Source organism: Neodiprion virginianus, chromosome 1 (genome assembly GCF_021901495.1).
Source record: "Neodiprion virginianus isolate iyNeoVirg1 chromosome 1, iyNeoVirg1.1, whole genome shotgun sequence".
NCBI lineage: Eukaryota > Metazoa > Arthropoda > Insecta > Hymenoptera > Diprionidae > Neodiprion > Neodiprion virginianus.
The window spans coordinates 35,557,057-35,579,063 of NC_060877.1; the positions used below are offsets into that span (position 1 = coordinate 35,557,057).

A 22,007-nucleotide genomic window follows, 5' to 3' on the forward strand; every position below is an offset into this window, starting at 1 on the left:
TAATTTATGTAAAAGGTGTCTAAAATCGAAAATTTTAAAATTCTTTTTTCCTCGAAAACTCCACACCCAACGTCTTCGCCGAAGTTGGATTTTTTAGACAATGAAAAAAATATTTGCAAAATGTTGAAAATCTCCACTTTCTTCACATTCTCAAAAGAACAGCCCCGCCAATTTTTATTAAAATCACGTTTTCCGTCATTAAACTGCAACGGACGTCTTTTTTAAAATCATAGAAGTAGTAAAAGAGGGTAAAAGAAACTAATGAAAACAGAACAGAATTTATTATGCCACCGTTTTTATTGCTAATTCCTCGGACAGTACATATTAATATAGTTTTCGTCCTTATTTCGGCTTTTGGTCATCTTGCTTTCATAAATGTGTATAATGATTGTGTATGAGAAATTCCGTGTTGTTTCATCCAGCACCGAGCGGTCGTCGACTCCCATTTTCTCGTAACATATTCGTTATGTGGTGTAGTATTTCAAAATGAACCTGTCCGTGTGCTCTTTTTTTGTTGCTTACACACCAGTCATCTTTCCATGGTTGGGAGCAGTTGAACTTCGAATTTTTGGCTTTCGATTTATGCATTTATTCGGTCGGACCTACTGAATATTGTATTTTTCACAATAAATTTGTATTTTTATTTATAAATTGCAGTCAATATTGCACCACCCATCTTTTATCTATCATACCTGTGATTATTTTTCATTGCACCGATTTCATCCGTTTTCATTCATACTTCTACATATGACTTTTGTTATACGTACCGCAGCTGCGGTGCTTTCGTCCAACAGATCAAAATTGCCGCATTCCGGAAAGCCTGGAGGCCGTGAAGAAACCGTTCCCTCGACTTTGAAGACCATCATCATGCCCACGGACATGTGCCACTCAAAGTGACAATGCATCAACCAAGATCCAGGATTGTCAGCCTTAAATCGCACGATGACAAATCCATTGCTGGGTACGCTGATGGTGTCTTTTAGTGGTGGCACAGTCATATTCGTCGACGAAGCTTCGTCAGATTCTTCGAACTCCCATGTACTGAGGAATTCTTCCACCTCACTTACAGTGAACATTTGGTCTCTCGTCAAGTTTTGATGTATATGCATCACGTAGAAAGAAAAACCGTGCAAATGTATCGGATGATTGAGACTAGAGATTCCTGAAACACGAGGACGAGGAGTGTGAGTGCGGTTGATGCTACGTTACATAACGAGGTCAGACAACGCGCTGGAACATTTTGGTTTCAGGTAGACTAACTCACCGACGTTGTCTATAAGAGTCATCTGAACGATGTCATTTTGTTGCAGAACTACAACTTGGGTACATTCACAGTAAGGAGTGAACGTGGCATTGTCATCGTTCCCCAGACAATTGGCTGGCAAGTTGTCTTTGTCACAGTAGCCGCCGTGAGACTTGTAAGAATTGTACGACGATAGAATTGGACTGCTCGGAAACGTGAAAGATATATTGTTCATCCAAGCCGATAAAATATTCTCTCCTCCGCGATCTGGATAACATAAAATCTAGAGTTGGTTCTACAAATGCGAACAAACTATTCTTATCAAATATGAAGTTCAAGTTTCTCACTCATGAATGGATGGTAACTTCCATCTTCGTGGAACGTATCGACATCAAAAGAATGAAAACCAAACGGGATGATCAAATTGACGTCTGGCTTTGCCGTCAAAATTCTTCTAACTTCATCGGCATCGTCGTACCCGACGGATCTGAAATCAGTGACGCAAAGGCGACTCGCATTTGCGCCACATGTCGTGTTTGGGTGATTAACGACTATCCCCATCGGCAGAGGATTCGATACAGTTGGTCGACTTCGCGTTGGCAGTATTCCTGCAATTTCAATATATCGACGCGAGGTTATCAATTGAACGAAAAGCACCGAGAAACTGCATTATACGTTATAACAACACACAATTCGCACGTAACAATACGACATGTATCATATTGAGGTAAATATGATGAGTCGAAACCAAACTCTGACAAGCTATTACCTAACTCGTCGTCAGTGGTGTCATACGAGAGAACGCCGTACTGATCCAGCTTAATAGATTCGCACGACCCTAGAGCGCGAAAGTGTATCCAGAACGCATCTCTTTCCGTAACGTTTACAAGTGGTATCAGCACAAAGTCGTATCGTTCACCAGGATAGTGTATGAGGGAATCAACTGTGACCGGTTCAATCGGCTTGCCGTCGGTGGCTATCAACATTAAGGAGTGATTTTGTACCTGAGTAATGAACGGGCAAACGTGACTGTTAGCGTTGATGATGCGGAACCTACAAAATGGAAGAATTATGAGTAAGGTATTCCCCATTAAAAACAAGGGCGGTGGATACGATGGAACATTGCTTACCTGTGTCGGAAGTTGTTCTGGACATGAAAAGTTGCCAATGGAATTGAAGCGTTGACGAGGTCTACGTCTGCCTCATCGTCGTAGTATCTTCCCAATCCGTTGATTAAAATAGTGGTAGGTGTGATTCCGGGCTGTCTGCTCGGCAGACCGGGAAAGAACATCTCTGCAGTTTCGTGCATCCAATCGGAAGACACGATTGTGTGATTCACGGAATCATACGAGTAAAGATTTTCCGACCAGGGCTCTTCGGATTTCGGTGCGTGAACAACTAAAGCACCGTAATGCCCGTTAGTCCTGTGCGTGCCTACGTGGCCGTGATAGAAAAACGTGCCGTCATCCTGCGGAAAGAAGATTTAGGATTCACTTATTAGTTCACACTGTAGAGCTTACACTTCCACGCCACACCAAGTGAAAGAAATTTTAATGCCTCTTACTGACCTCCGCTGGGAATATGTATCTGAAACTCGTGCCTCCGACGGGACATTGGGTTACGTAAGGAACCCCGTCCATCCACTGACTGTGCTTCTGCCGGAAGCCGTGCCAGTGGAGGGTGACGTCCGCGCCGGCCATTCTGTTTATCACGTTGACCACGATCAGGTCATTTTTACAGACGTGAATCGCTGGTCCAGGGATCTTGCGGTTTATGGACATCACTTCTCGCTCGGTTCCATCGGCTGGGATGCACTGCGACCGGTAACAATCCTCCAGAACACCATTGGAGCAATTCCCGCAGGCTCTGCAGTCGAACAAACAAGTAGGTAATAATGAGCGTGCTATTGTGATGCAGGTCAATCGTGATCGAAACAGTATCAGCTTGTTTCCTTTGACAAAAGTGATAATGTTTGATATGTGCGAGGCTGCTTACGTCCCCATTGCTGCGTAGAACTCCATAACGAATGTGAAAAGACACACTCGCGGTAATTCCCCGGCAACACAAGTCCGAGCACAGTCCGTTTCAGTGTAATTTGCGACACCCAGTTCGATCAGCTCAGTCCATGGTGAAGATCGATTGTAATCCGTCGGTAATTCTGTGGGAAAACAAGGAAAATTTTTTGCACTTACATCGTGGTTGTTGGAATGAATAGGGAAGTTATCAATGGATTCGCGAGCAATTATTTTGACTTCAGTTATTTGTCTTACCGATTACTGTCCCTATGACAGGCACAGCGATTGTTAACGCTGTGATTAAAAGCACAGTCCTGTCTGTGACACGCATTTTCAGTGTTCCGACTGGTTCGCTTAAAACAGCTATTACAATTTACTCGTACAGACCGGACCTACTCAGCGTTATGTGCTTTTATACATAAAGTCCGCTCCCGTAATAGTGCCGCTTCCCCTTATTCTCGCTCTAACGTAACCCCCACCACGGGCTCACTTCGGGTTTCATATGCGTCTCCCTGAATAGTCCCAAACGCTGGCTCAATGAAATAGCGTATAATTCTCTGCTTTAAATTCAAATTATAATCATTATTTTCTTAATGTTATATCGTCACAAAATTCATAATATAGTAATAATATCATTTAAAAAAATGACACAAATTTCGATTATTATCGTTAAAATAATAATCGATTTTATTCAAAGAAATAGAGATCGTATACGTTTGATGATTTTACTATATCAGTGTGTATTTTTTACACATTTTTTGGAATAAATGGGAATACGTGTGAAAGGTTCTCCTAAAATAACGAAATTTAGAAAAAGAAATTGAATCTAGTGCATCGAAATAATCCATTTTTATATGATATGGAAAACGAATATAAATATACACGAGTAGTCACAGTTTACCCGGTGCGGCGGCACTCATACGAGAGAGCGACGAGCATTCCGATGGCATGAAAACGCGTCAGTGGTGGGGGTACCTGGGCTGCAAGAAAAATACTCCCCTACTTTTCCAACGCCGGCACTATTATGCGAGCGGACTGTATCTGCATGCCTCTTGAGCACACATAAGAGATTCACGCTGTTGTTTACGCAGATGGAGGAAATCTGTCATAAGGCATAAACTGTCATTCTGCAAAATTTGTGTGCTTACATAACTGAAAAAGTTGACATTTGCGACAAGACTATGTCAAGCGAAAGGGGAAGATTAAATAACTTTTTGTCACTTTTTCCGTTGAAATACACGTTTCAACGAATACAATTTACAATAAATTATTTCGTTTCACATCTATGTACACACATGCAAACAATGAAAATTTTCCCCTGCTGAAAACGTCGGAAACAAAACGAATTGAATTCCAAAAATATTATAATGTGCAGCTATGCTTCTACGTATTGATTTTAGGCTTCATTTCTTTTCTCATTTTATCAGTTTATGAAAAAGCTCGTAAGACTCCCTAATTTCACTTTGAAAAAATAGTCTCACCTTTTTCGAAAGTTTGTCATTTCCCAAAGAACGAACATTAAAAATATTCGTAATGATGTCAATCGAAACGTTTAATAAAACTGATGAAATAAGGGTAGAAATGCTTTTATTTTGAATAAATATTAAATATTTATATAATGTAAATAAAAATGAAATATATTTTAAATATACATTTGCCAAGCTTGAATGAACCAAAAATATTCAACGGAACAAGTCAGTCAGTCAAGTACCCTTGAACATTAATTAATTGCATTAATTTTAATAAAAATTTCGTTGAATATCTTCGCTGAAAAATCGACTACAATTTCACCTTAAACTCACATTAAAATAGACAACTTATACATGTATGTGAATACATGACATAACGGAAACACGCCGCGCTTCGTTCAAGCAAAATTTCTAGTGAGTTTGTTTTATCACAATCGTGTACCAACGTCGTGCTTCCTTCAGTAAATTCACTTATTGTTAGTCTGAAAATTAATGACATACAGAATATGACATATTGAAAGTGGAGATTATTTTATCAACTGGATTCGCAGATCAGAAGTAAGTGCTTTGTGCTATAACTAAATTACCCATTTTCCATTTCGTACGAATTTTCCATGAAGATTTTCAATTTGGATTTTTTTTCATATTTTCATCTTATTACTGCTATACAAAAACTTTCCGTTGGTTAGAATACGACACGTTCAATTTTGAGGTTGTTTTATCAGCTGGAATGGTTCATCATGGATAAACGCAACTTACAGTAAATTACGAACTATGACAGGTTCCGAACGAAAGTGTCATAAATAATGTTTGATGATATGCCGTCATCTCCGATTTCGGTTATACTTTCAGACTAATACATCAAATAATGTTTCCGATGAAAAATCGATGTCAGGTGCGAGAAGACCAATAAGAGCCAAAATAAAAGCGCTAAATTCAGCTTTCACAAGTGATCGAGTCCCGATGAATAGATGAGTAGGTCGAGATACATGATGCTCCGTGAAGTAAACACTCGACGAAAACAGGGAGCAGAGAAAATAGTTACACCAGGTGCAAACACATGTTCAATTTTTAAAAAATGACAACAGGAAGAGATCATTTGGATGCGGTGAAACCTTCTCACGGTGTATGTCGATTATGATGTAACAATGGGAATAACATTCGAGTAAAATTCTGAAATATTTAAAAACTTACAGCACAGCATTTAATTTCAACTTATAATTTAAAATGGCTTCAAAGTTATCATTCCGCAATTGCATTCATAGCGAAATGGACTAATACCACTGCGTAAATCAAAGACGTACCAAAAGAAAATGTAATTTATTGAATACTTATTCATTATAATCAATTACACACGTAATACGACATTTCTATGTAATAAACTAATATGTTTTTATTGAGTAAAACATCTGAGGCACATCATAGGCACCTGAAACAGTAAAACGTAAGCCTAAGCTAGATCAACTGTGATTGACGCTCACATAAACGGAAAAAAGATTTGTGAACCGGATGCGCCCAAGTACAAACCTCACAATAAACATGATTTTGATGCATTTATTTAGATATATTAGATAATTATTCATATTCTGAATTTGACAGTTCTGTTCAATCGACATCCACACCTTGATCAGACTAGTTGAACAAGATAAAATTGCCACATCTCGGGAATCCTTGAGGTGGAGGCAACATATCGCCCTCAACCCAGAATACCATTGCCATACCAGTAGAGAGGTGCCATTCGAAGTGACAATGGAACAGCCACCGCCCCGGATTATCAGCTCGAAAACGGATAGTCACGAATCCTTCGCTGGGTACATTGACGGTGTCCTTGAATGGTGGAACAGAGGATGTCTGGTTCCACGAATTCTCGTCGTCGTCTGCGTAGTTCCGACCCATGCGCATCACGTAGAAGGAGTAGCCGTGCAAATGGAACGGATGGCTAACTTTCGGCTCTAAAAGGTAACATCATCAAGGCGTACGGTTAGGAATGAAGTCGAACGATGATGACAGAGCCAGACTCGGTAGTCACTTGCTCTTTGAAAAATGAAGCTCACCGCCGGATTGGTCGATCAAAGTCAGCTCCACGATGTCGTTTTCTTGCAAAATGACGACGTTGGGACACTGGCGTAAGAAGCGGCCGTACTGCTACTAACATTTTGGCACGTGGCTGGTAAATCGGTAGTGTTGCAGAATGTGTCATCGGGTTTATCCTTGAATGTGATTGGACTCGAAGGAAACGTGAAAGTTATATTGCTCATTATGCTCGCTCGAATACGGCTGTCGTATAAGTCTAGACAAATTCGAGTTTTTTAGTTGTTATGCGGTGATAATGGATTGAAAAATAAGTTTGCAGTTCTCACTTTCATATTTTTCGTAACTTCCCTTTCAGTGAAAATCGTCAATGTCAAAATAGTGAAAACCAACTGGAACAACGAGTCGGACATCTGGTTCTGCCGTCCAAACACTTGAGTTCCCTGCCTCTGTATCGTTTCCAATTGATCTCAGATCGGTGATGCAGAGACAGTCCGAGCTCTCAGCACACGTCGTATTCGGATAATTCAAGACCGTCGTGATGTTCAGAGGGTCGTCTGGTGTTGGTCGAGTTATGTTTGGAATAATCCCTGTAGTTTGAAAAAGTCATTGGTTAAGCAAAGGGCACTGTAAAACGGTATTGATACTAAAACACAGTAATTTCTTACGAATAAGCAAGATTTCATAGGAAAGACAAGTTTGCAAGTACGAATAAAGTACTCCGAAATTGGCTGAATGTTGTATTATAGAGCAGGTAGAGACCTAATTCTGTGTTATTTGTGCCATAGGATAGAATGGCGTACTGAAAGATGCCAAAATCCTTGCATCTTCCCAAGCCAGTAATGTATATCCAGAATCCATCCTCATCAAGCGAAGTGTTACTCGTGTTGATCATGAAATCGTATCTTTCACCAGGGTAGCAGACGATGGTATCAACAGTGATCGGCACGATCGGCGTCCCGTCAGTGGCGATCAGAGTCAAATTATGATTCTGAATTTGAATTTGGTACCCACACACATGGCTGACTGAGTTAATAATCCGGAATCTACCAGAAGGCCGAGTACCAAATATGGTCGTCAAGAACAATGTTGGATTATAAAACGACGTGCCACAAACCTGTAGCTCGAATTCCTTGATACGTGAAAAGTTGCCAGAGGAAATGACGAGTTGACAGAATCTTCGTTCGTAGTTGCATTGAGGTACCATCCAAAACCGTTAACCAACACAGTAGTTGGTTCAATTCCTGGTTCTCTGCTGGGTAGACCGGGGTAAAACATTTCTGCGGTTTCGTGCATCCAATCGGAAAGTACAATCGTATGCTCGGGCAGGTCAAAGTCGTAGATATCATAGGACCAGGGTTCGTCAACACGCGGTTCGCGAATAACTAACGCGCCGTAATGTCCGTGAGTTCTGTGCAGTCCAGAATGAGAGTGCCAGAAATACGTGCCAGCTACCTGCGGAGACAAAAATTCAGGACTCTATTTAAAATCCACGTGAAGGACAAAAAGACGTTCGAAAACTTGCACTGACTTCAGCTGGAAATACGTAGCTAAAAGTCGATTCTCCGATCGGACACTGGGTTACGTAAGGAACTCCGTCCATCCACGGATCCCTCGTCATCGGAAGTCCATGCCAGTGGATTGAAGCTCCTGTACCCGCCATTTAGTTTTTTACATTGACTACGATTAGGTCATTTTTGCAGACGTTAATCGGGGGTCCGGGAAGCTGCCGGTTGACGGACATCATTCCTCGCTGAACTCCATCGGCTGGGATGCACTGCGGCAGATAGCAGTCCTCCAAGACACCATCGCTACAATTTCTGCAGGCGCTGCATTGGGACGAACGATTAAAACGAGCGAGCAAAAGTTGACGTACTAATTATAAGAAAGAAGGAACTTTCGATCGTATCACGGCTACTCACGTTCCCATCGCCGCATAGAACTCTAGAACAAAAGTGTATAGACAGACTCGTGGCAATTGCCCGGCAGCGCATGTACGAAGACAATCTGTTTCCGTGAGATTTCCAACACCGAGCTCAGTCAGTTCACTCCATGGTGACGTACGATCGTAGTCGTCCGGTAATTCTGCGGGTTTTTAAAAAAAATTTGTCATATCTGCGGTTTCATTTGACGGCTTTATTTAAAAGTCAATCGTATCGTGATAAAATTATGGTCTTGAGTAACAAACGGGCAACTTTGTTTTGAATTTCTCAATTCTTTCTCTCACCAATAATTGTTCCAAAAATTGGTGAGCCACGAATTATCAAAGCAGCGAACAGAAGTAAATTCTGGCTGTGGGAACACATTTTGCATTTCTCAACTCAGTCTTAGAGAATAATCGGACGCAGCGGCACACGGGTACAGATAACCCAGCTTATCTATCGCGGAAAAGAATAAAATGTTGCAAATAGTGTCGTATTTGATGGTCATAAAATATGAACAGCGCTTAAATGCGGGTATTAAAACAGTTTTATAATGGTAGCACTGTTGCAGTCCAATATACTTATACAAAGTTATACATAGAATTATCACTACAACAGGATTTATTTTTTTTTCAATTCAAAACTGTTCAGAGCTCTGATGAGTAACATATCAAGAAAGAGAATTGAGCTGCTGATTTTTTAATCAGCGTAAAATCTTATTGAGAAGTATAGATCTAATGTGGTTGGCAACTGTACGTATAACGTGCGCGTATTTCATACTTCATTTTCATTAATCTTTCGCCATCATGACACATGTAAATCAAATAATATTTAACACCAAAATTTTGAAATCTCAACTCTTACGCTGCTCACCTCCTGTGTTGGACACTGGTGCGACACCGGGGTCGCTGGAAACCACTTATCAAAAATCATAGTATAGTAACGAAAATACCGATTCAAGCAACTTTAAAAAAATTTTGGGCTACTCTTTAGCTATAATATTTTAAGGCAAATTAGTTACCTTTAGCAAAATGAGATTTTGAGTATGAAAAGAAATTTCCTAGAACCACAAAATACCGGGAAATGGATCATTCTACTCAAGTATCATGATTCCTTGAATTTACAATATTTTGAGCTGAAAATCGACTGAGTAACTCGAAAGACACAGATACTTAAGAAAAAAGATAACGAGGTACTGCGTGGTGAAAAAAGGTATTGATTTGAGTGAATTAAGCTGAATTTTTGGAAAAAGGATTAATTACTCTATTAAATATTAATTCTGTTTGATAAACAGAAATTCGATGTATTTATTCAGCCATATTGAATAATTATATACATTATGAACATGGTAGGTCGATTCCATTGGCCCTCAATATCCTCATCTCGATCAAACTAGGTCAACGAGCTAAAGTCGCCACATCTCGGGAATCCTGGAGGTGGAGGCAACATATCGCCCTCAACCCAGAATACCATTGCCATACCAGTAGAGAAGTGCCATTCGAAGTGACAATGGAACAGCCACCGCCCCGGATTATCAGCCCGAAAACGGATAGTCACGAATCCTTTGCTGGGTACACTGATGGTGTCCTTGAGTGGTGGATCACAGGATGTCTGGTTCAAAGAATTCGCATTCTCTTCTGTATAGTTTCGACCCATATGCGTCACGTAGAAGGAGTAGCCGTGCAAATGGAACGGATGGTTCTCTAACGCATCTGAGAAGTAACATGATCAAGGCGTACGATTGAGGGCAAATTCTAAAAAAGATAAGAAAGCGAGACGACTCGCTAGTCGCTTGATCTTTGGAACCTCAAGCTCACCCCCAGTTGTGTCCACCAATGTCAGCTCGATGATGTCGTTTTCTTGCAAAATGACGACGTTGGTACACTGGCAGTAAGAACCGACTGTAGTGTTACTAATGTTTAGGCACCTGGCTGGTAAGTTGTTAGTGTTGCAGAATGTGTTATCGGGCTTCTCTTTGAATGTGATAGGGCTTGAAGGAAACGTGAAAGTTATATTGCTTGTCATGGCCGCTCGAATAATGGTGTCCTGGAGGTCTGGATAAATTTGAGGTTTTTAATTTGTGTGCAGTAATCACGGATCGAAAAATTAGGTTTTGATTCTCACTCTCATATTTTTGGTAAGTTCCCTGGAGATGAAAATCGTTGACGTCAAATACATGGAAACCAAATGGAATAACGAGTCGGGCATCTGGTTCCGCCGTCCAAACACTCGAGTGCCGTGCGTCTCTATCGTTTTCAATTGATCTGAGATCGGTGATGCAAAGATAGTCCGAGCTCTCGCCGCACGTCGTATTTGGATAATTTAAGACTTTCGTAAAGTTCAGAGGGTCACTTAGTGTTGGTCGAGTTCTGTTCGGAATGATCCCTGTGATGTGAAAGTCATTAGTCGAGCAAAAATCATTATAATGCTGTACTATCGCTAAAAACTAACAATTTTCTACATTGCAGAGAAGCAAGATTTCATATGAAAGACAAACTTGCAAATACAGGTGGCATACTACCGAAATCAACTAAATGTTGTATTATGAAGCAGGTAGGGACCTAAATCTGTGCTGTTTGTGCCATAGGATAGAACGGCGTTCTGATATAATCCGAGATTCGCGCATACTCCCAAGCCATTGACGAACATCCAATATGCGTCCTCATCAAGAGACGTGTTATTCGTGTTGATCACAAAATCGTATCTTTCACCAGGATAGCAGACAAAGGCATCGACAACGACCGGCACGATCGTTATTCCGTCAGCGGCGATCAGAGTCAGATTGTGATTCTGAATTTGAATCAGGAACCCACAAATATGGCTGGCTGAGTTGATGATCCGGAACCTAATGGAAGGCCGAGTATCGAGAGTTATTGAGAGCAAAGTTGGATGACAAAACGACGTGCCACAAACCTATAACTTGAATTTCTGGATACGTGAAAAGTTGCCAGAGGAAAAGACGAGTTGACGGAATCTTCACTCGCAGTTCCATTGAGGTACCATCCAAAACCGTTAATCAGTATAGCATCAGGTACAATTCCTGGCACTCTGCTGGGTAGACCGGGGAAGAACATTTCCGCGGTTTCGTGCATCCAATCGGAAAGTACAATCGTATGCTCGGGTAGGTCAAAGTCGTAGATATCATTGGAGCAGGGTTCGTCAACGCGTGGTTCGCGAATAACTAACGAACCGTAGTGCCCGTTGACCCTGTGTAACCCAGAGTGAGAGTGCCAGAAATACGTGCCGACTTCCTGTGGCGACAAAATTCAGGACTCTGTTTAGAGTCCACGCAAAGGAGCAAAAGATGTTCGAAAATTTGCACTGACCTGGGCTGGAAATATGTATCGGAAACTCGATTCTCCGATCGGACACTGGGTTACGTAAGGAACTCCGTCCATCCACGGATCCCTCGTCATCGGAAGTCCATGCCAGTGGATTGCAGCTCCCGTACCCGCCATTTGGTTTTTTACATTGACTACGATTAGGTCATTTTTGCAGACGTTAATCGGGGGTCCGGGAAGCTGCCGGTTGACGGACATCATTCCTCGCTGAACTCCATCGGCTGGGATGCACTGCGGCAGATAGCAGTCCTCCAAGACACCATCGCTACAATTTCTGCAGGCGCTGCATTGGGACGAACGATTAAAACGAGCGAGCAAAAGTTGACGTACTAATTATAAGAAAGAAGGAACTTTCGATCGTATCACGGCTACTCACGTTCCCATCGCCGCATAGAACTCTAGAACAAAAGTGTATAGACAGACTCGTGGCAATTGCCCGACAGCGCATGTGCGAAGACAATCTGTTTCCGTGAGATTTCCAACGCCGAGCTCAGTCAGTTCACTCCATGATGACGTCCAATCGTAGTCTTCCGGTAATTCTGCGGGTTTTTACAAAAACTTTGTCACATCTACGGTTTCATTTGACGACTTCGTTTAAAAGTCAATCTTATCGTGACGAAATTGTCATTTTGAGTAAAAAACGGGCAAATTTGTTTTAAATCTCTCACTTCTTTCACTCACCAATAATTGTTCCGAAAATCGGTAAGGCAGTGATTATCAAAGCTGCCAGCCAAAGCAAATACCGGCTTTGGGAACACATTTTGTAATGTTGAACTCACCCGTAGAAAATGACGGGACGTAGCGATACACGCGTACATATAACCAAGCTTATCTATTGAGGAAAAGAATAAAATTTTGCAGTCACTGTTGTTCTTTGCAGTCAGCAAGTACGAACTGCTGTTGAATGCAGCTATTAACACAGTTTTATAGCGTTAACAGTATCGCATCAAAATTGCTCGAAACTGTGATTGGAGATATGAGGCGACGTTATTGCCACGAAATTCAGTTGATCACTTGATAATCAGCATGCATAAGCATTAAAAGTATACAGACAATATAGTTCGCAATTGTGCACGTGACGTGTGCAAATTTCATTGCAAACCGATCAGAAGTGCTTTCCGTATCTATATTTACTAGTGATTACGATAAAATTAACTGCAATATGTTTTTATTTGGTACACCTCGTGCTTATTGTCACGAACCATCCATTCGGAGACGGGTTTATGTACTTTTAACCGTGAAACATGTCATATCACTGGAACTGGAAATATTTTTTTATTGACGCTTGCACGAACATGCGACAAAGGATAAGAACTAGAATCTTTCGAAAAAGGCACAAATATGTTTAGTACGGCGTTGTCACGATGTTCAACTACAGTTTTTATCACTGCATAATTCACGGTACGTTATTCACACGTTATGACGATAAAAATGTATAAAAACACATCATACGGATCACAAAATTGCCGACGATTTGCTTCCAACTATACACACAACGGTGAAAATATTCGGTTATCGTAATTGTTGAAGCCGCGGAACGAAGCCATCAGAGATTCGAATCGCTGCGGTTGCCTCGTGAGGTTGCGTTTAACATTTTTCTTGATAATTGATTATTCAGAAAGAGCTTTATTAGTCGTGGAAAAATGAGGCGCGTAGCGCCGAGTTCCCGGGAATACAGCAACTAGGCGGCTTAGGACGAATTCTATAAAAACAATGCTTTGTCGCAAATTTGCTCGTCCTTGTACGTTTCGATGCATATATTTATACATACACGTGTTAATCGTAAGTATTGATTATGAGAAATTGGGAGAATCAACGTAGAGTGGATTCCTCAAAATCTTGGTAACAACGCCAACAAACTATCGCAGATAAGCTAGATATAAACGCGATCATGCGGCATTGCCTGTTGCGGGAGAGCAAAGCGTTTTTCTTCATCTTGTTCGTTACTTTTATTACATTGGCACATTGGTAGCTTTTCGACTATCGTTGCGCTCTGTGCCGTTTCAAAGTATTCAGTTATGATCTGTCGGTTTTGAGAGTCTAAAGTACGCCGCGATAAATATTGAAAAAATATTTCAAAGAGGTAACTGGTATTTTGACAGAGTGTGTGAAAAACAAAAGGAAACTTGCATTAACAGGTATAATTTCATGAATACGAGATACAGGAAGGTAATACTTTTCATAGATTGTAAATTATTTCGCAATTTCCGTTGAATTGAACGATAGAGTTGCCGTAGGCTCGGCACATGACTTCATCGACATCAGCCTAATTCAACGGATCAAAATCGCCGCATCTCGGAAAGCCTGGAGGTGGAGATGGGATATTTCCCTCGACCCAGAAAGCCATTCCCATGCCAATAGCCATGTGCCATTCGAGGTGACAATGCATCATCCAAATTCCAGGATTATCAGCTCTAAATCGGATGGTGACAAATCCTCCGGAGGGTACATTGACGGTGTCCTTTAGTGGCGAAGCAAAGTATGTATGGTTCAGAGAATTTTCGCCTTCGCTTTTGTAATTTTGGCCAACACGCATCACGTGGAAAGAGTAACCATGCAAATGGAACGGATGACTGACTGTAAGGTCTGAAATATAATCAACGAGGCTTGCGATTAGTGGTGAAATTGAACGGGGATCGACGCCCTGCTATTGCTAGAAAGAGCTAGACGACTCGATGGCCGTTTACTTTTTAGGAATTTGTACTCACCGCCATCTGCGTCGGCCAAAACCAGCTCGACTAAGTCGCCTTCTTTCAGAACCACGACGTTGGTACAATGACAGAGAGAATCTATCGCACCGTTACCAACCTTTTGGCACTGAGCTGGTAAATTGGTTGCGTTGCAGAATGTGTCGTCGGGTTTCTCCTTGAATATAATTGGACTCGGAGGAAACTTGAAAGTTATATTGCTCATCGAAGCCGCTCGAATTTTCATTAGGTCGATATCTGAATAAATTAAATTCGTGCGAGTGATTTTGGAGCACTGAAAATCAAAAAAATCATTTGCAATCCTCACTCTGATATTCTCTGTAAGTCCCGGCTTGGTGGAAGGCATCGACGTTGAAGCTGTGGAAATTAAATGGAATAACGAGTCGGACATTTGGTTCTACCATCCCAACATTCGTATGATTCCCCGCCTCTGAGTCCCTTCCAATCGACCTGAGATCAGTGATGCAGAAATACTTCGAACCTTCCCCACACATTGCATGCGGATAATTCAAGACGGTCGTGATTTTCAGAGGATTGTGTATAGTAGGCCGAGTTCGACTTGGATTTATGCCTGAAACTCGAACACTATCAGCTGAGCAAATAAAGTGCTATCAAACTGTACATCGAGTCCTTTTACTACAGAAAGAAAGAATTCCGTTAAAATTGGCGAAATTACGAATCAATTTCTCTGCAAATATCGATTAAGTATATAATCGAAAGTAAGCATCATGTTATACTATAAAGCTGGCACCGACCTAAAGCTGTGCTATTTTTGCCGTAGTCGAGAACAGCATGCTGGTCGAAATTGTATCTCACGCAAAACCCTATGCTAGTGACGTGAATCCAGAATGCGTCCTTGTCAAGCGGAGCGTTACTCGTGTCGATCACAAAATCGTATCTTTCACCAGGGTAACCAACGAATGTATCGACGGTGATTGGCTCGATTGGATATCCGTCAGTGGCGATCAGAGTCATGTTATGATCCTCGATTTGAAATTGAAACTCGCAAGGATGACTGGCTGCGTTGATAACCCGAAACCTTCAAAGGAGCTGACTATTAGACACAGCAGTGTGGAACAAAGTTGGAGAATAGAACGTCCTGCCACAAACCTGTAGCTGGAATTCCTCGACACGTGAAAAGTCGCCAGAGGGAAGGTCAAGTTGACAAAATCTTTGCTCGTGGATGAGTTGTGATACCGTCCTAAACCGTTAATCAATATAGCATCCGGTAAAACTCCTGGGTCTCTGTTGGGTAGACCGGGGAAAAACATCTCCGCGGTTTCGTGCATCCAGTCGGAAAGTACAATCGTATGCTCTGGCAGGTCAAAGTCATAGGTACCATCGGACCAGGGTTCGTCAACAATCGGTTCGCGAATAACTAACGCGCCGTAAAGCCCGTTAACTCTCTGCAGTCCGGAGTGAGAGTGCCAGAAATATGTCCCAGCTACCTGTGAAAAGGTAAATTTAGAATACAATTTAGATTGCACGCCGTCTCATTGATCGAAGAAAAATACAGGCAAATCCCTGCACTGACATCGGCTTGAAACGCGTATCTGAAACTCGATTCTCCGATCGGACACTGGGTTACGTAAGGAACTCCGTCCATCCACGGACTGTTCTTCTGCAGAATCCCGTGCCAATGGATTGTTGATCCTGTACCGGGCATTTGATTTTTCACGTTTACTACGATCAGGTCATTTTTGCAGACGCTAATCGGGGGTCCGGGAAGCTGCCGGTTGACGGACATCATTCCTCGCTGAACTCCATCGGCTGGGATGCACTGCGGCAGATAGCAGTCCTCCAAGACACCATCGCTACAATTTCTGCAGGCGCTGCATTGGGACGAACGATTAAAACGAGCGAGCAAAAGTTGACGTACTAATTATAAGAAAGAAGGAACTTTCGATCGTATCACGGCTACTCACGTTCCCATTGACGCGTAGTACTCTAAAACAAATGTGTAAAGACAGACTCGCGGTGCTTTCCCGACAACGCACGTACGAAGACAATCTGTTTCCGTGAGATTTCCAACTCCAAGCTTGGCTAACTCGTGCCACGGTGACGCCTGGTTGTAGTCGTCTGGTAATTCTGCGAGATTTCAAGGAAAAGTTGTCAAATCTACCCATATTATAGTGAGGGTTCTACCGAGAAATCAACTCTGTCCTAGTAAAATTGTTATCGTAAATAAGAAATGGACAAGCCTTGGTGAATTCTTGAATTCTATTTCTTACCAATTATAGTCCCAAGAGTTTCTGCGGCTATTGTTAAAGCTGCGAAGAGAAGCAACGCCTTGTAAGAGCGCATTTTCTATCGTCCCTCTATATCGTTGAGCCTAAATGGACAAGGTAAAACACGATGAATTATTTTTATACTGTAAAAGGGAAACTTTGGTAAGCAATGAGTAATCGGGTCGTTTAAATAAAAACACGACAATCGCGCGTACGAACTAACAACGAACAACAACTTGCCGAGGCTTATAAACCCTCACGAATCAGAGGTAAAAGCCCGAGTGAGCCAATAAATAATAGCAGATTTATTGAACAAATGCCAAGACGGAGGGAGAATTTTACCCGGTTCGTCGCGGTCAGTTGGAGGGTCAAGCAACCTACTCCGAACCTATCAGTTGAACCATGTGGGATTTCATGCTGCGATCTCGAGCTCGTGAAAAGGCATTTGTACGACATGGAAAAGGATAGACGCAATTAAAATAATTAAGTGGCAGGAGATCCTCTCGCGCTACACCTTAAATCATAGAAGCGCTCTAGGCGCGAACACACGCAATAAGTAGTATGTACTTCTTCGCAAAAGAGTTTACGAGGTTCCCTTTCAATCTTAATGCTGGTACTATGAAACTTTAGTCGCCGTGGGTTTGACGGGTGTCAGATAGAAAAGGTGCACAAAATTGCTGCACAAAAACATCCTAGTATCGAGCGTGATTTGAAAAAAAATCTTATACGGGATATTATTACAAATCACGTCATCCATTGCCAGACACTTTGTATGGTGAAAACCCCCCGCCAGACATCTTTGAAGTTTAATAAATTATAATTGTACCTAAGTTACAGTATAAAATCGGAATTTTACACGTGCTACTTCCGAACTTGCTAATTCACGCTGCAGGCGTTTGTAAGAGTACCCAAGTCGGTCTTCGCTTTAGGGATTCTATCGAACGTTAGTCATGATATTATTTCTAAACTTATGCAGCTTCCGATCAAATCATATGAACCAATATTTTCCAATACGAGAAAACAGAGGACGTAGTCGCAATTTTAATACAATTTTATACTGCGTGAATACGTGAATGAATGAACGCTTCAGTTGTACCGCTTGCGCGCTTATATAATTTTAATAATTTATTCACGAGTCTCGTGAAATTTACGGATGTTAAATTGATTGTCAAAAAAAAAAAGTATCAGAAAGAATTTCGGATTTCAGATCTTTATAATTGGACTCGATTATTTCACGGATTCCTAAATTCACCTGTTTTCCTCAGCATTCGTTTATACAATTTCATGAAACGAATTTTCCGCGAGAAGGTTGGTCAAACTTCAAGGTCTTTGCAAACAAGGCCAATAAATTTGTACTCCAGATAATATGTCTTCAAGTCACAATGTTTGGTCATGTCATTCGACTAACAGGCCAATTTTATCTCGCGTTTCGCGTTAGTAGTTGTGAACTCGACGTCGTTTGGCGTGAATCGCGGTGTTCATGTTGTGTATGAGAGGGGGTTTCGAATCGCGAAGGCTATATTGCCTCATCCGCGGACCAAAGTTCAAATCATCTGCTCCTGCTAACTGATGCACGAGTTAATATGTTCATCCGTCTAATCGCTGTTCCTCAAACTTATAGCTAACTATATTGCTTCGCATGCGGGGATGGCAGTCACCGATTCACATATATTTCACGCGATCTTATTGCACACTCGACACGGCGATCTTACTACTATAGACGTTATTACACGTGAGAACTTTAACAATTTTTTTACGCTGGATTTAATATAGCATTTTTAGGAGTCGATCATGCAAAGTATATGCCCTATACGCAACACCGTTACCTATATGCGGTTTGAAATAATATCATGTGCAATAATATCTTGGTTTGCAAAGCAATCGGAGGTGAATCGGAAGTAGGTGAAACTGATCTTTACCCTCAGAAGCAAGGCGAAGACAACCAAGGGCCGATATTTGATGGCATTTGTCAAATTGCGTACAACACACGATGAGGTTTGTTCATCGCACGAAATGGAATTTAGATGAGTGCAGAGAAAATTACCACAAAATGCAACACTCGTGACGTGTGTGTGACAATATTTTATGCACAGAAATTGGAGAAATTAGATTTTCATTATGAGTTTAAATTATGACAAGTGTGTTCTAGCAACGCCGGAGGTTGTGTTTTCTCAATGGTGACCGTGAAAAAAATACGATATCAACCAAGGACATTCCTGGTATGAGATAACACCCGAAACGAAGACGATCGGAACGTTATTTAATTAGTCGCTCTGTGAATATTCTTTTTTTGGTATTCCAATGGAGAAGCAAAGATCTTTTTCTGCAAGATAAACATATCATTTGATTAAAATGAAACTATAAGTTGACCCTCATCTGTCGTTAACGGCTCCACAGATATGATAGCGACAAATTTTTTCCGTCTTCGAACTCTGAAGATGTAGTATGTCATTTTTCGTCAAATCTCGCCTTCTGCTAAAATATCGCCTCGAAGCGATTGAAAAAATCACACCGTATATTAACACAGATTTTAATGTGTGACACTAAATATCTAGTTCAGTTCTGAAATGTAGTGCACCAGCTTTTTTGACGCACTATTTTATATCATACTCTGCGAACGGAACAAATACTGATAAATATTATTAATTGACTCCTCTAAATGAAAATGCTTATGAATTATATTTAGTAAATTTTTATTTATAACCAACCTGATACCTCGGATTAATTACAATGCTTCTTCGCCAAAATGGACTGACTGAAGTTTTGTTCTCGTCAACTGGCTTTATAAGCTCGATTGAATGACTACCCCACTCACTCTTCCAGCACTATCGAATCTTTGATCTGTTGCTCCAACTGATTTTAGACTGCGTGCAATCATTTGCTCTCGCAAAGTTACGTAAACGTGGCGTCTGAATGAATTGGTTTTAGAATTATACAAAATTGCCCAAAATTTTTGGAAGGAAATGCAAAGGAGTAGCCTTCATTTTCTGCAATTTTTGAAGCTCGAAAACTCTTTGTTGGAGAACCAATTTGCAGAACCCTTGTACCACTAATTCGACCCTCAGTAATCCGGGGTAGACATCTGAACGTTGCAGGACCGATAGCAGAGGTAATAGGAATGTAATACGGCAAAATTCTTCATTTTTCAACTGAAACTTTTCTTTCTTGCTTCTACCGATTCTACACTATACGCAATTGATTTCTCTCGCAAAACTTACTGTTTTGAGCGAAAAATTTCTCGTTTCTGTGTCGATTTGTACGACCGTTTTGAAAGTAATCATATCTTCAGGAACGTGAAACAAACATCAAAAAGAGCAAGCGATCAGCAACAGAGAAATTACGAGGGAAATTTCTTGTTTTTAGGCTCCAACTCTTTATCCCTTACTCGCAGTGTATTCCTACTGCGCGCAATAGTTTTCCGTCGCAAAATTACGTCGATATATAGTGCATAGAAAAATTGATTGTAGCGTTGTTGAAAATCGTTGAAAATTTAACCGAAAATTACAAGGGATTAGCCTTCCTTTTTTGCGATTTTCAGAGCTCTCGAATTTTTTGTATCAGAATCGTTTTGTAGGGGTTTTTTTCTACTGACTGAACCCTCAAGAATGCGAACAAGACATCTGAAGGCGAGTCCGACTAACAGAGGACGAATTGCAAAGGAAACCTTTCGTCTTCTGGCTGTAACTCTGAATCCGCTGTGCGCAGCGTATTCAATCTGCGCCCAATGAATTCCTCTCGTTGAATGACGTCAATATATGGAAGGTATGAATAAATCGGTTTCATAATTTTGTTTTTTCAAAAAATTGATTCAAAAAAATAAACCGAACGGATTCACTAATCTTGCTTTTCATTTGCATTTCAAACGATCCTTTCGACGCCATGTAGGACCCAAGTATGGCAAAATAAAATGATTGAAGCATCCTGTGACCAACGCCTAAGGAGAAGCGATAAAAATGCGGAGAAATTTATGTAGCTGTTATTCATTTTCTTCCAGTTTACGTGATATGGTAACAATATAGTATTATGTATCTCGTATCGTGCAGAGGTGCATTGTACCTGCACTCAGGCCGGAACTTAGAATGTGCTGATATACTTCAATACGACCTATTTCATACAATATTGTTGATATTCTAATAAACGCAATGTAAATAGTGGTATTTTCTCCTTATATAGTAGTCAGACTCCTTATGTAATGTTCGTTCATTGTGCTAATTACTTTTTTTAACTAAAAATGAAATACTATTACAAATATTATACTAATTACATCAATGAGTATATTGTTGTGGTGATTATTGATATATTCTGATATTATTCGAATAAGGTAAGAGTATGACATGTTACAATTGAACCATTCAAAAATTTGGTAGAACAGTATGCACTGATACCTGTACATTTGTAACAATTAATAAACTGGAACTGGACATTTCGTGCTCTGAGTATGGGACTACTTATTTCTTCTACCTTTTTGCGAACCCAGTGCGATGTTTTGTAGCCGTGAATTCTGATCCTTTGCTCGCATCGTATTCGGACTGCGCCCAATCGATTTCTCTCGCAAAATTACGTCGGGATAGTGCCTGAAAGAATTGATTCCAGCACTTTTCAGAATCGCGAAAATTTTCGCCAAAAATACAAAGGGGTTAACCTTCCTTTTTTTTTACCAAAAAATTTTTCGTCTCAGAATTGATTCGTATGACTCTTTCCCGACCAATTGGACCCCAAGGAACTCAGCAAACGCAGCGAAAAGAGCGTGGGATCAACAGGAGAGAAATTGGGAAGAAAAATACACCTGCTGAAAAATGTCGAAAATTCAGGTTTTCGTTTTTTGGCTGTAACTTTCGATGCGTTGATCACAGCGTATTGGGACTGCGCCCAATCGATTTCTCTCGCAAAATTACGTCGGAATAGTGCCTGAAAGAATTGATTCCAGCACTTTTCAAAATCGCGAAAATTTTCGCCAAAAATACAAAGGGGTTAACTTTCCTTTTTTTTTACCAAAAAATTTTTCGTCTCAGAATTGATTCGTATGACTCTTTCCCGACCAATTGGACCC

General features: G+C 40.9%; 3 protein-coding genes across 6 annotated transcripts; all 3 read right to left on the reverse strand.

Moving 5' to 3' along the window:
* Positions 1-278: 278 nt before the first annotated feature.
* LOC124310421 (laccase-2-like) lies at positions 279-19,797 on the reverse strand. 4 transcript variants are annotated; one of them, XM_046774339.1, is made up of 9 exons: positions 16,961-17,048; positions 16,655-16,817; positions 2,812-3,109; positions 2,374-2,711; positions 2,013-2,296; positions 1,591-1,851; positions 1,265-1,510; positions 768-1,162; positions 279-602 (listed from the first exon to the last, which is right to left on the reverse strand). In XM_046774339.1, exons 1-9 carry the CDS (start codon positions 17,031-17,033, stop codon positions 519-521), a joined length of 2,142 nt encoding a protein of 713 aa, XP_046630295.1. In that variant the 5' UTR covers positions 17,034-17,048; the 3' UTR covers positions 279-518. The 4 variants fall into 4 exon arrangements, with proteins under 4 accessions (XP_046630295.1, XP_046630294.1, XP_046630296.1 ...); XM_046774338.1 differs by lacking the exons at positions 16,655-16,817; positions 16,961-17,048 and adding exons at positions 3,239-3,401; positions 3,514-3,671; XM_046774340.1 differs by lacking the exons at positions 16,655-16,817; positions 16,961-17,048 and adding exons at positions 3,239-3,401; positions 3,514-3,671 and having other exon boundaries at positions 279-605.
* LOC124310427 (oxidoreductase ptaE-like) lies at positions 6,029-9,108 on the reverse strand. Its single transcript, XM_046774357.1, has 8 exons — positions 8,986-9,108; positions 8,681-8,843; positions 8,290-8,587; positions 7,876-8,213; positions 7,521-7,804; positions 7,088-7,348; positions 6,782-7,017; positions 6,029-6,679 (listed from the first exon to the last, which is right to left on the reverse strand). Exons 3-6 carry the CDS (start codon positions 8,419-8,421, stop codon positions 7,113-7,115), a joined length of 990 nt encoding a protein of 329 aa, XP_046630313.1. The 5' UTR covers positions 8,422-8,587; positions 8,681-8,843; positions 8,986-9,108; the 3' UTR covers positions 6,029-6,679; positions 6,782-7,017; positions 7,088-7,112.
* Positions 9,947-12,806, reverse strand: LOC124310424 (oxidoreductase ptaE-like). The gene is made up of 8 exons (XM_046774345.1): positions 12,703-12,806; positions 12,398-12,560; positions 12,007-12,304; positions 11,594-11,931; positions 11,242-11,525; positions 10,805-11,065; positions 10,498-10,734; positions 9,947-10,392 (listed from the first exon to the last, which is right to left on the reverse strand). The coding sequence occupies exons 1-8, from the start codon at positions 12,779-12,781 to the stop codon at positions 10,073-10,075; spliced, it is 1,980 nt and encodes a 659-aa protein (XP_046630301.1). The 5' UTR covers positions 12,782-12,806; the 3' UTR covers positions 9,947-10,072.
* Positions 19,798-22,007: the final 2,210 nt, after the last annotated feature.